This window comes from Scyliorhinus torazame, chromosome 20, assembly GCF_047496885.1.
Source record: "Scyliorhinus torazame isolate Kashiwa2021f chromosome 20, sScyTor2.1, whole genome shotgun sequence".
Lineage (NCBI taxonomy): Eukaryota > Metazoa > Chordata > Chondrichthyes > Carcharhiniformes > Scyliorhinidae > Scyliorhinus > Scyliorhinus torazame.
This window is the reverse complement of record NC_092726.1, coordinates 19,956,939-19,970,930: the sequence shown is the minus strand read 5'-3', so window position 1 is coordinate 19,970,930 and position 13,992 is coordinate 19,956,939. Positions and strand designations below refer to the sequence as shown.

Genomic DNA, 13,992 nt, shown 5'->3' with positions numbered 1-13,992 from the left:
ATCCTATCCGGCTGCATCACAGCTTGGTATGGCAACTGCTCAGCCCAAGATCACAAGAAACTGCAGAGTGTGGTGAACTCAGCCTAAGGCATCACACAAGCTTGCCATCCTCCCATTGATTCTGAATACACCTCGCGCTGCCTCAGAAAGGCAGCCAGCATTGTCAGAGACCCCTCACACCCACGCTTTGCACTCTTTCAGACCCTTCCATCAGGCAGAAGATACAAAAATCTGAAGACCCGCACATCCGGACATAGGAACAGCTTCTTCCCCACAGCTACTAGACTCCTCAACGACTCTCCCTTGGACTGATCTGATCCCTGCAAGAACACTATTCACGACACCTATGCTGCTCTTGTTTGGCCCCTTGTTTCCCCCTTGTAACCAATCACTATTTGTTGATACACCACTGTCAATGTACTCTGTCGATTATTCCTGTTGCCTACTATGTACATACTGTGTACATTCCCTTGGCCGCAGAAAAATACTTCTCACTGTACTTTGGTACATGTGACAATCAATATCAATCAATCAATTAGTTTCGGCTATTTTAATTCAGTCTCTTGAACATGCATAGCATAAACCTGGTCTCACAAAGATCATAGACAATGTTGGCATCCTCTGAACCAATCCAGCGAACATTTGTGGTACCAGCTGCAAGGAAGATATATCCTTCTCCAGAGCCGGATTCTCCGCTCGCCCTGTGGTGTGTTTCACGGCAGCAGGATCACCTGGCCCCAATACTGTCAACAGGGTTTTTCCATTGTTTGCGCCCCCTATCGCTGGATTTCATGCAGCAATGGTTTTTTGACGGCGGAACTGGCGTAAACAGCGGAAAATTATATGGAGTCCAAAACTGCAGGCAGTACTTTCGGTATGGTTTCGACAAAGCATTATACAAGTGCAGCAAGACTTCCTTATTCTTGTATTCTCGACCCCTTGCAATCAAGGCCTACGTGTAGTTTACCTTTTCAATTGCTTGCTGAACCTGCATGCAAACTTTATTTGTTCCTTTCACAAGTAAATCCAAGTATCTCTGAACATCAACATTTAAAAGTTTCAAACTTTTAAAAAAGTATTCTGCTTTTCTATTCCTGCTAACCAAATGACTAACCACACACCTCCACGTCTGCCACCAATTTGCCCAATTACCCAAGTCATTTGTATTTATTTCAGATTTTTGATATCCACCTCACAGCTTACATTGTCACCTAACTTTGTTTGTCAGCAAACTCAAATACATTACTCAATGTCTTCATCTAAGTCATTGATCTAGATTCTAAATAGCTACAAATGTTTTTTGTAATTCTTGGAAGAAAAAGTCAGATTAATTTAATCGCATTAATTAAGGAAACACTTTGCTGATTATAAAATGTTAAAATAAAACTGTGTGTGATACTGACACTTAATGCATCTGTGTACATGCATACTGCTGTTTGTCCAGGGATAATGCCTGGAATTAAAAAGAATTCCAAAGGTTCCCTTCCCCCTTTCCTCCCCCTCCCCCTCCTCCTCCTTCCCCTTCCCACAGACACACAGTAAACACTAATGTTGTGCTTGGCCAATCTCTTCCTATATAGCCTTTGTTTCCTGAGACGAATTGAACATTGAATGGGACTAAGCCGGCAATTGAAAGCACCATATGTTTAACATAATTCTAATTCCTCCTCTTGCAACAATATGTATTTATACGTGTTCAATAAAAGACATGCAAATTAATAAATCGACATTCACAAGATTGTCCCGACTGTGTGATTGTTAATTTATGATTGATATGGGCACTGTGGTAGCAGGTTTGCTGCGAATGGGGGTGGGGTGGATAATTATTGTAATCCAGTCTGAGACAAACCGTATACGTACAATTCTCTTGAGATCCTGGAGAAACAATGCCTTATTCTTGGATTCTAGACACATTTGTACACCCAAACAAATCTGCAAAAATATACTTTCATACATATGAACTTGTTGTCACTTTTTGTTGCCTTCTCTCGGCCCTAATACAAATACATTTTTAATCCACATATTTTGAAACGTTAAAATACTTCTAAAGAAGTTTGTAAATAAATATCACACGTGACCATTGAGACGGCCAGGATTTTTGTTCTGCTTTGTTTTCAATCAAGGCAATGAACTGGGATATATTAACCGTGTTCAATTCTGAAATGTGAATTTTTTGGACGTTACAAATGAAGACTCGGATTTATCGGAAACTCGTGAGAACAGTATAATTCTTCGAGCATCAAACTTTCAAAACCTGAATTATTCTTTGTGTTCCTGCACTGGATTATGTAGGGGAAGGCAGTGCCGAATCACTGTCCCATTTGGGGTGCGTGCTCATTTACATATTTCACAAATCTGAGAACTATATCAAAAATGTCATATTGTAACAACTTCAAAGAAAGGTGTATTGAATAACCGATACTTGCATATCGTTAATTGCAAAATGAACATACATTAAATAAATATAAATCGTCTTGCCAATCAGTTGGGGATTTTCATAGTAACTTCATTGTAGTGTTAATGTAAGCCTCCTTCTAACACTATTAAAGATTATTATTAATAAAGTTAAGTAAATAACTGAAACCACACAATATTCACTTTTCCAGAAATATACCACTAATCGAAAATTCACATGTTGTGTGGCAGTGCTTTACTTGAGGTTAGTTAATGCTATCAAATGTGAATAGTATGAGCCTAAACCAGCGAGTGACTTAAACCAAAAGCAGTTTCCACAAAGAAGATTTGGGGGAACAATTGTAAAAGTTTACTGTCGGGGTGAATTTGCATTTTCGAGCTCTTGCTGGGGTGAGCAATAAAGGTCTCCCTCTTGCTATAGGAAGCCCTTTAATGATGCCCCCCGTCAAGAATCTGCTCAGTTTCACAGTTTCCAAGCGACGGTTCTCATCCATTAACCTCATTTTGCCTCTTCATTCGGGCTGAGAGGACTGAGGGCAGGGAGTGCTCCGCAAAAACTGGCTTCCCTTTAATCACTCACACCACACGTTTCATTTGTGCAACGTGCTTCGGGGCTCTTTTCAGATTTTCCAGACTTTTCAGATGATCACTTGCACTTTCACAATCGTGAACAATGTGACCTCATTCTTCAAAAGGCAACATTAGTTCAGACGTCCTTTTCGCCCGGTAAGTCGTGTTTTGTTGAGCAATCCGTATTTCCCCTTTAATATGTTTGGGTTTCTTTGCAATGCAATCGTTGTATTTCAAAGAGAACGAGCAATCCCGCATTGCTTTCTTCAAAGCGATATCGGATGCCACAACAAAGCAACTGTGAAATTCAGTGAAACACACCGAAGGCTACAAGAGCGAAATTGTCAAAAGAAACACAGTTGTCGCAAAAGAAAGTATTTCCAGTTGTTCAGTCTTCATGTGTGTTTTGAGCTGTAAATTACACAGTCAAATGCACGGCGGGCCTTTATAGTTAAATTTCCAATTCCATTCTATTGTCTGATCCGCCTGCCCTCTCCTCGCCGAGCGCTGAGAGATCGGATTCCCCTGGAGCTCTGTTGTGAGACATGATTGCGAGTGCTGTCAAATCTATCGTTCGGCTGTGAATTAATTTTGTTCGAACGGTATGCTTTGAAGATGTTGAGCGCTGTTTTAAAGTTTGGCACTTTAAGGCTCTTTTTCTCAGCCACGTGCTTGAGGGCAGGGGCTTTAAGGGAGTCCTGGAACTTTTTCCGGCAACAGTCCAGCAGACAGAAGAGACCCATTATCTGATGGGGTTAGGAACCCGTTTTCACCAAGAGGAGCTGCTTCGGCCACTTGTTTTAATGTCAGCATTGACCAATTTCCCTGAACCTCACTTACAACAGTGGGGGGAACGGGTATCGCTTACGTTCGTGGGCAGATCTGGCTTTGTTCCATATCCATTGTTGTTTGGGGGAGTCATACAGTTTAAACTACTCAGGATACACACTGATAACACTTCAATAACCTTTCACATGTCAGTAACGATATCATCAATTTACTTAAGTAAGAGAATATTAGAATACGGTAGCTTCAAACGTGGGATGAAAGGCTGGTCTTGTGAACTGTCAATAATGAGTGACTGGTGACGGGAACAAAGGCAGCAATCTTCAGACTTAATTGGAAACACAAGTCCCACATCACTTAGGCAAATAAACCAATACGCGGAAAATACTTTGTTGAAAATAGGCAAGACTACGAAATGAGTAAATCGATTACTTATGAGAAATGCAAGTAGGAGTTTTAAAAGGCCATTGGATCTATCTCTCTCTTATCCAAACTCTGGTCTTACTGTAGCACCTAATCTTCCACTTGATTCTCCTCTTCTCTCAGGGGGCCCTAAATCTTTTAAATGGTCTGCTCCATAGAGCCATGGAGGCTGGCTGGGTCTTTTAATATACTCCAGGCTGAGGGAGATAGGTTCCTGAAGTAGAGGGGGAGTCAAAGGTGATGGGGAACAAGGGGGAAAGTGGAGTTGTGGTCAAGATCAGGAAGGCCTGATCTGACTGGAGCGGAGCAGGCTAGAGGGGTCATGTGGCCCATTCCTGCTCTTGTCTTCTTTTGTTCTCAATACTCCATTGAATACATTACTCCAAACATTTCTCATTTTTTTGAGCATAGAAGTGCTTATTTTTGATAATTTACATTTATTTCCTCCTGTTCTACTTTTCTAGTTTAATTAGGAATGATAAACATTTGCGGTTTAATCTTTTATTAATTCTGAATAAGCACTCTTGTCTGTGGCTTCAGATTTTTCCTTCCTGAACAATTAAGCTGAGTACAAAATGTTCGTAAATGCACAATTTTGAAAATAAGTTGTGCAAGGTGTTAGTCTGTACTTTACTGCACCTACTCGTATAAAATATACTGCAACATGCCAGCAAGAGTCACCATTACATTAACTCATTATTCTCCCTTCAGCCACCCTGCCGAAAGGATGGCACTTGTAGTTTTGCTAAAACAGAAATAACGCTCTCAAACTAATTTATGGAATGGGAGCGTCACTGGCTAAGCGAACATTTATTGCCCATCCTTAATTGCCCTTAAGATGGTGGTGGTGAGTTGCCTTCTTGAACTGCTGCAGTCAGTGTGGTGCAGTTAGGGAGTGAGTTCTAGGGTTTGCACCCCACCACAGTGAAGGAACGGCAAGTTAGTTCCAAGTCAGGATGGTGAGTGTCTTGGAGGGGAGCTTGCAGGTGGTGTTCCCCTGTATCTCCTGCTTTTTGTCCTTCTGGGTGGTAGAGGTCGCAGGTTTGGAGTTGCTGCAATGCGTCTTGTAGATGGTACACACGGCTGCCACTGTGCTCATATGGTGGGGGAGTGAATTGTTAGGGTGGTTGATGGGGTGCCAATGGAGTAGGGTGCTTTGTCCAATATGGTTGCTGTTGGGCCTGTACTCATCCAAGCAAGTGGGGAGTATTCCATTTCACTCCTGACTTGTGCCTTGTAGGTGATGAACAGACTTTGGGGAGTCAGGAGGTGAGTTACTCTGCAGGATTTCTGACTTGCTCTACCTATAACTAATTTACAAGGTACTGCTGTTTGTAAATAACAACTCTATAGACTTGATTTAAGTTTGCTATTTTGAGTAATAGTGCCAAGGGCACTATCATTTCAACATTTATTTTGTCATGTTGACTGGCCAGGAATTTTTGATTCATTTTAGGGTAGGTCTATATTTAAGATAGACTTCACAGTTTTGGGTCCTGATGCTAAACAATTTTAATAGATTAAAGCCTAAGGGAGGAATTGCTGCTAATTAATTATTACTTTGGATTTTGTGGAGCTTTTGGATGGAAGATGGAAGGCTAGTCTAATTCTACCCTCTCGGGGGAGACATACAATCACCCTCTTGAACGTTCTCCTGGTATGTTGACTAATACCTATTCCTCAGCCATTGCTCCTGAAAACAGTAAGGTTCAGTTGGTCACTGTTGTTTGTGGGACCTTGCTGTGAGCAAGTTAGCTGCCACTTTTCCTCAAATTACAAGTTTTCCATTTCACAATGAATTCATTGATTGTGAAGTGCTTTAGGATATGCTAAAGTCACGAAAGGCGCTGTATATATGAAACATCTGTATTTCTTTGCTGAAAAAGTCACATTACAATAATCTTTTCATTTTTTTCTCCAACACTTAATAGTTAGTGGTTTTGTAAATTGAGTTACTCTGGTAGGAAGTAAAAGTGTTAACCATCTTTTCAGTGTGTTCTTCACGTATAGAGCGACCCGGCTGTCGAAAATGTTAATTACCCTTCCTGGATCTTTTTAAGAAGAATAAACCTAACATTTCATTCCACTCTTTCAGTTTCGGTTTGGGTAACTGCCCCGCCATTTTCTTCTGTTTCAAAGTCTGGCTGAAGACTGTATCGTTTGACAATCAAATTGGTTGGCTGGTGAATTTTAAAACGTGGCTGAGAAATAATGCAGATTATAAAATCATTGCGTGGCCCGGCACACTAGGAGACGATCAACTCGTTCAAGATTCACGTGAATTGTTTTTTATCTCGTCCCATTATTTTCCAATTAACTGAAACCTGGCCAGTAGTTTGCTTTATGGTGGTTATATAAACTTTTCAAGCATGATGTCTGCCTGACTTATTCTGACACAACGATATTCCGCGTCAGTTAAATTTGTGATTGATAATTGAAGTCAAACTTTGGTTTAAGTCACAATATTTTGCACTTTATTTCTTTTAGAAGTTTTTACCTAACTCGAATGAGGCTACTGGTCAAGGTAGAAGTAACCATGGTGACAAACAACGTTTGTAAAAGAAATTGGACTCACACCTGATTAGTTTGAAGCACTGATACTTGTTTTGAGGTGCTTTAGATGATGAAAAGTGTGCTTGAACATGCTCCACCCCACAGAATCCCATAACAGTAAAATAGCGAAAGAAAAAGACGGGCTGTGGATGAATGAAGATTTTCACTTGGTGGTGGAAAAACCATCGGCTATTAGCAGTGAGGAATCAGGGAAAATTAATCAACTGAATGGAAAAACAGTCCACGCAACTGGAAATTCTAACACAGGATCACTAACACAGCTAGTGTTTAATTCTTTTCTAAATCAAACCGAAGGCCCAGTCCTTATCAAGCCCGTTGGGAAATCAAAGGTATTAATTGGGGCTGACATCCAGAATTCAAAGGCAAAAAATAAACCCGCAAAAAAGTCTGTGTTATCTTCAACTGCTTCGATAACCTTCCTTTTCCCCAAGGCAAAAAAGGCAGTGATGAAGAAACTGAAACATCCCGATAATGCGGAGAATTGCTCGGCCTTTATCAAGGCAACATCTGAAGACTTCTTTGAGGGCGGCGCAGCAATCGAAGACCAACTGACCGATGAGTATTCCAAGTCCAGTTACGAGGACTGCGATGTTGAGACCATTATGATGCCATCTAAACTAAGTAACCCCAACTTGAGTTCAGTGGAGCCATCTGCTAATCAAAAGAAGAAACGCAAACGCTGTGGGGTATGTCATCCTTGCATGAAGAAAGATAATTGTGGGGAATGCAGCAACTGCAAGAATCGCAAGACTGGACATCAGATTTGCAAAGAGAGGAAATGCGAGGAACTAAAGAAGAAACCTGGCGAATTTACTGAGGTAAGAACATTTACAAATTTAGGAGATCTAGGGTTGTAATTGTAATGTATAATTTCAATATTCTTGCACCTTTTCCCTTGTTGCCATATTTATTTTTTTGTTCATTAATTTGTTCATTACTCTTCTGCATTCTTTTTCACTTTGGTTTTTGGCAATTTATTCTCATTTTCTTCTCTGGTTTGACTTGATCTCATCTATTTTATCTGAGCTGACCTGATCCTGGAGGCCAGACATGCATGATGGACATTGACCAGTACTGAAGATGTAATTTTGTACAGGCAATAAGTTTGTTCAAGCAAAGATTGCTGAAAGAGGTCCCAGTTATGGCTCAGTGGCAGCATCCTAGCCTCTGAATCCAAATGTTGTCAGGTCAAGTCGTGTTCCAGAAACGCGAGCACAAAATCCAGCCTGACAAATCATTTCAGTACAGAGGGAATACTGTCATTTTTTCCAGATGAGATGTTGAACTAAAGCCATGAAAACAGTGCAGAGGGCCCTCAGAGATGGAGGCAAGCAGAATGCTGAAGCTATCGGCAGCAATGAGAGGAGGACAAGTATACAGGTTGCAAAGAGGATTTATTAAATTGTTGGGGGCAGGAGAGATTTACCATGAGGAATCACAAGTGGAACATCAACATTCATGGAATCGACAGTCTTTCTGAATTTTTTTGAGCGTGAAGGAAGCAAAATAATATTTCTTGGCAATAACAATTAAGGTCACAATGCGCTCTGTTTCGATGAGAGCTTTTGTCCTTTTTTGATTGGTCGCTTTCCAGTGAATTTTGAGTCAATCAAGATTTGTTCACTGAAGATACATCAAAAGATTTTCCAGGTGCAATCTTTTATTGGGTTAGTTCAATGTTTATTTACAAACTCCACAAAATTGAGTTCAAATTCTTCAGAATACATTGGTTTGTACAGTGTAATTGAAGACCTCACCAATGCTTCACATGATGCTCTACGTAATTGATAATGGATTGAATAGGGCGGCACGGTGGCGCAGTGGTTAGCATTGCTGCCTACGGCGCTGAGGACCTGGGTTCGATCCCAGCCTTGGGTCATTGTCTGTGTGGAGTTTGCACATTCTTCCCTTTGGCCGCCGACCCACACCGTGGACCGGCACCAAAAACATAGCCCCCCCCCAGAATCACGCATGCCCGCGGATCGGTGGCCCCAGATTGTTAGCCTGGCATCCTGGAGGCCCCCCCCCTGGTGAATGATCTCCCCACCAGAGCGGCTGCAGACTGAGTTCCCGACGAATGGAACCATGAGCGAACCACGGCGTCGGGAACTCGGCCATCTGCACTCGGTGAATCGCCGCGGGGGCCTCTTTCAATGGCCCCCGACCGGCACCGCATCGGCCGCGCGGGCGCGATTGGTGGCGATTATCTGGGGACCGGAGAATCGCGGGAGCGGCGCCAGACCCGATCTTGGTGCGGTGGCTCGGAGAATCCCGCCCATTGTCCTTGGGCCGTGCCCCGATAGACTCCATTCGTCTTCTGGGCAACTGTCTAAAGTTAAACCGGACTCTTTGCAACCTATCATATTTGATGCTGAGGTGAACTTCCGATGACATAACTGTGCCATTACCAAGAACTTCTATTTTCCACCTCTGTAATATCATCTGATTCTGCTAATCTGCTGCTGAAATTACTTTTGTTACATTTGGAATTGTCAGTCTCCTGGCCGATCTCCCATATTCTATCCTTTGTAAATTTGAAGTCATACCAACATGCTGCTGCCCATACCTTTCCTTGCACCAAGATCAGCACTGTGATCATTGGGCCAACATTGGTCAAGAAATGCCTCAATTTGAAAATTGTTTGTAAATCTCTTCATGTTAGAGAGAAGGTTATGAGGTGACTTAATTGAGGCAAACAAGATGATCAGAGGATTGGATAGGGCGGACAGTGAGAGCCTTTTTCCTCGGATGGTGATGTCTAGCATGAGGGGACATAGCTTTAAATTGAGGGGAGATAGATATAAGACAGCTGTCAGAGGTAGGTTCTTTACTCGGAGAGTAGTAAGGGTGTGGAATGCCCTGCCTGCAACAGTAGTGGACTCGCCAACACTAAGGGTATTCAAATGGTCATTGGATAGACATATGGACGATAAGGGAATAGTGTAGATGGGCTTTAGAGTGGTTTCACAGGTCGGCGCAACATTGAGGGCCGAAGGGCCTGTACTGCGCTGTAATGTTCTATGCTCTTCCTTTTCTTTGTAATCTGATCCAGCCTCTTAATCCTCCCATCTAATTCTGCCTCTTGAGCACCTGATGTTAGTTATTCCACCACTGGTGTCTGTCTCTTCAGCTGCCGAGACTCTAAGCTTTGTAATTTGTTCTCGGAACCACCCCAACTCTCTTCCTCTCTTTCCCCCTTTAAGAATCAACTTTTTGACTCAGTTTTTGGCCATCTGCTCGAATATCACCTTATGTAGACAATAAGAACAGAGTTTGTGGCAGGGCCCAAAGACAATGGCTTTGGTCTTCTCAATGGGCAGTTACAGGAAATATTGCCTCATAATATTCTTCTTAATAATGCTCTAATGAAGCACCTTAGGAAATGTTATTACATTTAAAGGTGCTATATAAATGCAAGTTGTTGATGTTATTTGTCAGTGCACAAACATGTGACAAAATTATTGGTGGTGCTGTTATACGAGAGGAATAAAAATGCCAGCTTAAATTTTATAGGACCTTGAGAGCTGTACACTATTCACTTTTATTAGCTGGCGCATCAATTATGACAAAGTAGGTAAAAGCTCACAAATCCTCTGATGTTATTAGCTTAAATTCATGAATTGCATTATCTGAGTAACAGATCTCACTAAAATCTGATGACAGTATGACTTTTGTCCGAACATAATTTTTCATTGCTTCATGATCAAGTTTTTTGCACGAAGGTTGAATAAATTAGTAACTTATTCGGTAAATTGCTGGAAGCTCTGAGCTGCACGGCAAAGGTAAAATCTGATTTTTTTTTTTGAAAGCTACAAATTGAGTGAAATTCATTCCATCCCGTACTGGCCTCCCCGAACAGGCGGCGGAATGTGGTGACTAGGTGCTTTTCACAGTAACTTCATTGAAGCCTAATTGTGACAATAAGTGATTATTATTATGTGTTTGAACTAAACCAAGTTAACTTCTAATGTTCAGAATTTATTTGGTTTCCAATAATTAGCACTGACAGACAACTCATTTGCAAGAATTGTTAAAGCAGTTCAGATCTTCATCCATCAAAAGAAGATTATTGGGAGAATTTGAGTATTCTGTTCACTACTTGTAATTCTATGACATAATAATCATAGATTCGAGAAAGATATTTCGAAAACTGTAATAATGTTACAACCTGCAATTTTGTATAGGGCTCGATATAGGGTACTCTAAATCCACGGAGTTTGGAGATGTGTTTCGTAGGAATAATGGTGTTGAAGGCTGAGCTGTAGTCAATAAATAAAAGCCTGACATAGGTGTCTTTGTTATCTAGGTGTTCCAATGTTGAGTGCAGGGCCAGGGAGATGGCGTCTGCTGTGGACCTTTGCAGCGATAAGCGAACTGTAGTGCATCAAGTCAATCCAGGAGACTGGAATTGATTTGTGGCATGACTAACCTTTCGAAGCACTTCATAATGGTAGATGTCGAAGCCACTGGATGACAGTCATTAAGGCACGCTGCTTGGCTTTGCTTTGGTACAGGGATGATGGTTGTCTTCTTGAAGCATATAGGGACCTCAGATTGTTGTAAAGAGAGGTTGAAGATGTCTGCGACTACCCCCGTCAGCTGATCAGCGCAAGACCCGAGTGCTCGTCTAGGTACCCCGGGCGAGATTCTCCACTCCCACGCCGGTTGGGAGAATTGCCTGGGCCGCCACAATTTCCCGGGCCGCCGGTCCGACGCCCTCCCGCGATTCTCCCAAGCGGCGGGAACGGCCCCGTCGAGTTCCGCAGGCCGGAGAATCGCCGGAGACACCCGAAATGACGATTCTCCGGCACCCCCACTATTCTCAGGCCCGGATGGGCCGAGCGGCCAGGCCAAAATGGCGGGTTCCCCCCGGCGGCGTCCACACCTGGTCGCTGCCATCGGGAACAGCGCGGGAACGCTGGGGGTGCGGCCTGCGGGGGGGGGGGGGGGGGGGGAGGGGGGGGATTCCTGCACCTCAAATGTGGGATGGCCTGCGATCGGTGACCACCGATCGTCGGGCCGTCCTCTTTGAATGAGGACCTCCTTCCTTCCGTGGCCCCGCAAGATCCGTCCGCCATCTTCTTGCGGGGCGGACTCGGAGAGGACGGCAACCACGCATGCGCGGGTGACGCCAGTTATGCGGCGCCGGCCGCGTCATGTATGCAGCGCCGCCTTTACGCGGCGACAAGGCCCGGCACGTGTAGATGACGCAGCCCCGCTCCTAGCCCATTATCGGGCCCTGAATCGGTCGGGATAGGGGCCGTTCCGCACCGTCGTGAACCTCGACGCCGTTCACGACAGCGTGGGCACTTCGGCGCGGGAGTGGAGAATCCCGCCCCCCCATTCGGGTCAGTGGCTTTTCGTGGGTTGACCTTCGAGAAGGCTGCTCTGAATCTGCAATGGTGACCTCAGATATAAGTTCATCCGAGGCTTCTGGGGTGGAGGGCGTGCTCGCGCTGACCTCTTGCTCAAAGTGGGCACAGAATGCATTGAGCTCATCAGGGAGGGGTGCATTGGAGCCGGCAATTTTATTTGCCTTCACCTTGTAGCCCGTTATGTCTTGCAGACCTTGCCATAGTTGGCGGGGGTCCGTGTGACTCGCCTGGGATTCGAGCTTGGTTCCGTACTATCTTTTGGCATCTTTGATGGATCTCCTTAAATCATATCTGGCTTTCTTGTGTAGGTCAAGGTCGCCTGACTTGAACACCTCAGACCTAGACTTCAGCAAGCAATGGATATCCCTGTTCATCCAGGGTTTCGGGTTGGGAGACATGTGGATTTGCTTCTTTGGCACAGTCTTCTACACACTTACTAATGAAGTCAGTTACTGTAGTGGCGTACTCGTTCAGGCTGTCGCAGAGTTTTTAAATACTGACAAGTCCACTGACTCTGACAAGCATTCTTGACTAGCAAGGAGTCACAGGTTATCAGGTAGGTCGGAATGTGGAGTTGAGGCCACAATCAGATCAGCTGGGGCGACACGATGGCACAGTGGTTAGCACTGCTGACTCACGGCTCCAGGGATCAGGTTCAATTCCGGCCTCGGAATTTGCACTGTTTGGAGTTTGCACTTTCTCTCCGTGTCTGTGTGAGTTTCCTCCAGGTGCTCCTGTTTCCTCCCACAGTCAAAAGGTGGATTGACCGTGCTAAATTGCTGCTTAGTGTCCAAAACGTTAGGTGGGGTTACTGGGTTACGGGGATAGGGTGGAGGCATGGGCTTAAGTTGGGTGCTCTTTTCAAGGGCTGGTGCAGACTCAATGGGCCGAATGGCCTCCTTCCGCACTGTAAATTCTATGATTCTATGATATACAAATGTGAAAAAATTTGTCAAACCAATAATATTCTGGGTAAGGTGAGGTCACAACAAAATAGACACGGCAGTCCAGATGGGGTTGACTTAGCACCATAAATAAGAGTAATACAATTTTCCTTTATTTCTACTCCATGAAAATGGAATTGTTATTCCCTGACCGGAGACCACAGGGTCTGTAACCTCTCTGTGTCTCACCTGAGGCCGATTTCCCTCGATGAGGGGGCAGAGCCATCCCCTTAAGCCAGGGGCCTCTGGGGCATAAATACCCCAACCCAAATGTGGGCCAGGTGCAGGAGACCCTTCGGGGAATAGGAGGTGTAATATAACAGGTCAAATAAATCTGAGTTGACCTTACAGTCATCGCTTACATGTGGTCGCTTGCCTGGAACACTGCACTGGTCACGAGGATGGGATGGGGCGAGGCCGAGCATTGTTCCGGCTCCACATGGATTTCACGGGACCCTTTCAAGGAGCCATGTATCTAATTATCATGGATGGCCATTCAAAGTGGATGGATATCCACAACTCCTTGGTGTTCGCGGAAGGCGAGAACAAAGCTAAGTATGACACGGTTCTCCTCAAGCTCGACAAGCACTTCAACGTTGAGGTCAACGAAAGCTTTGAGAATTATGTCTTTCAGCAGCGTCTGCAAGGTAAGGATGAGCTCTTTCAGTCCTTCCTGACGCACCTCCGCATACTCGCGCAGTCCTGCAGTTACGACACCACCTCAGAGTCCATGATCCGGGACCAGATCGTTTTTGGCGTTGCCTCCAGTGGCCTACGCCAGCAGCTTCGAAAAATTAAAGGCCTGACCTTAGCATCTGCAGTTGAAGCCTGTGTCCTGCATGAAAATGCGACCAGCCGATATGCCCAATTTCAGGCGACCGAATCGGCACGGAGGGGGTCCCACA

At 44.2% G+C, this 13,992-nt stretch overlaps 1 protein-coding gene and 1 long non-coding RNA gene across 3 annotated transcripts in view; one reads left to right on the top strand and one right to left on the bottom strand.

Annotated features, from left to right (window-relative positions):
- Nucleotides 1–13,992, bottom strand: part of LOC140396941 (uncharacterized) — a 392,184-nt gene that overhangs the window by 55,067 nt on the left and 323,125 nt on the right. The window lies entirely within an intron of this gene.
- The window catches only part of LOC140396939 (methylcytosine dioxygenase tet3-like), a 532,260-nt gene continuing 521,164 nt past the window's right edge, over nt 2,897–13,992 (top strand). Inside the window, exons 1-2 of one of the 2 annotated variants that reach the window (XM_072485882.1) lie at nt 2,897–3,141; nt 6,682–7,586. In XM_072485882.1, the coding sequence (XP_072341983.1) occupies nt 6,837–7,586 (750 nt within the window). In that variant the 5' untranslated portion in view covers nt 2,897–3,141; nt 6,682–6,836. The remainder of the gene's footprint in view (nt 3,142–6,681; nt 7,587–13,992) is intronic. The other variant, XM_072485885.1, reaches the window with a different exon arrangement.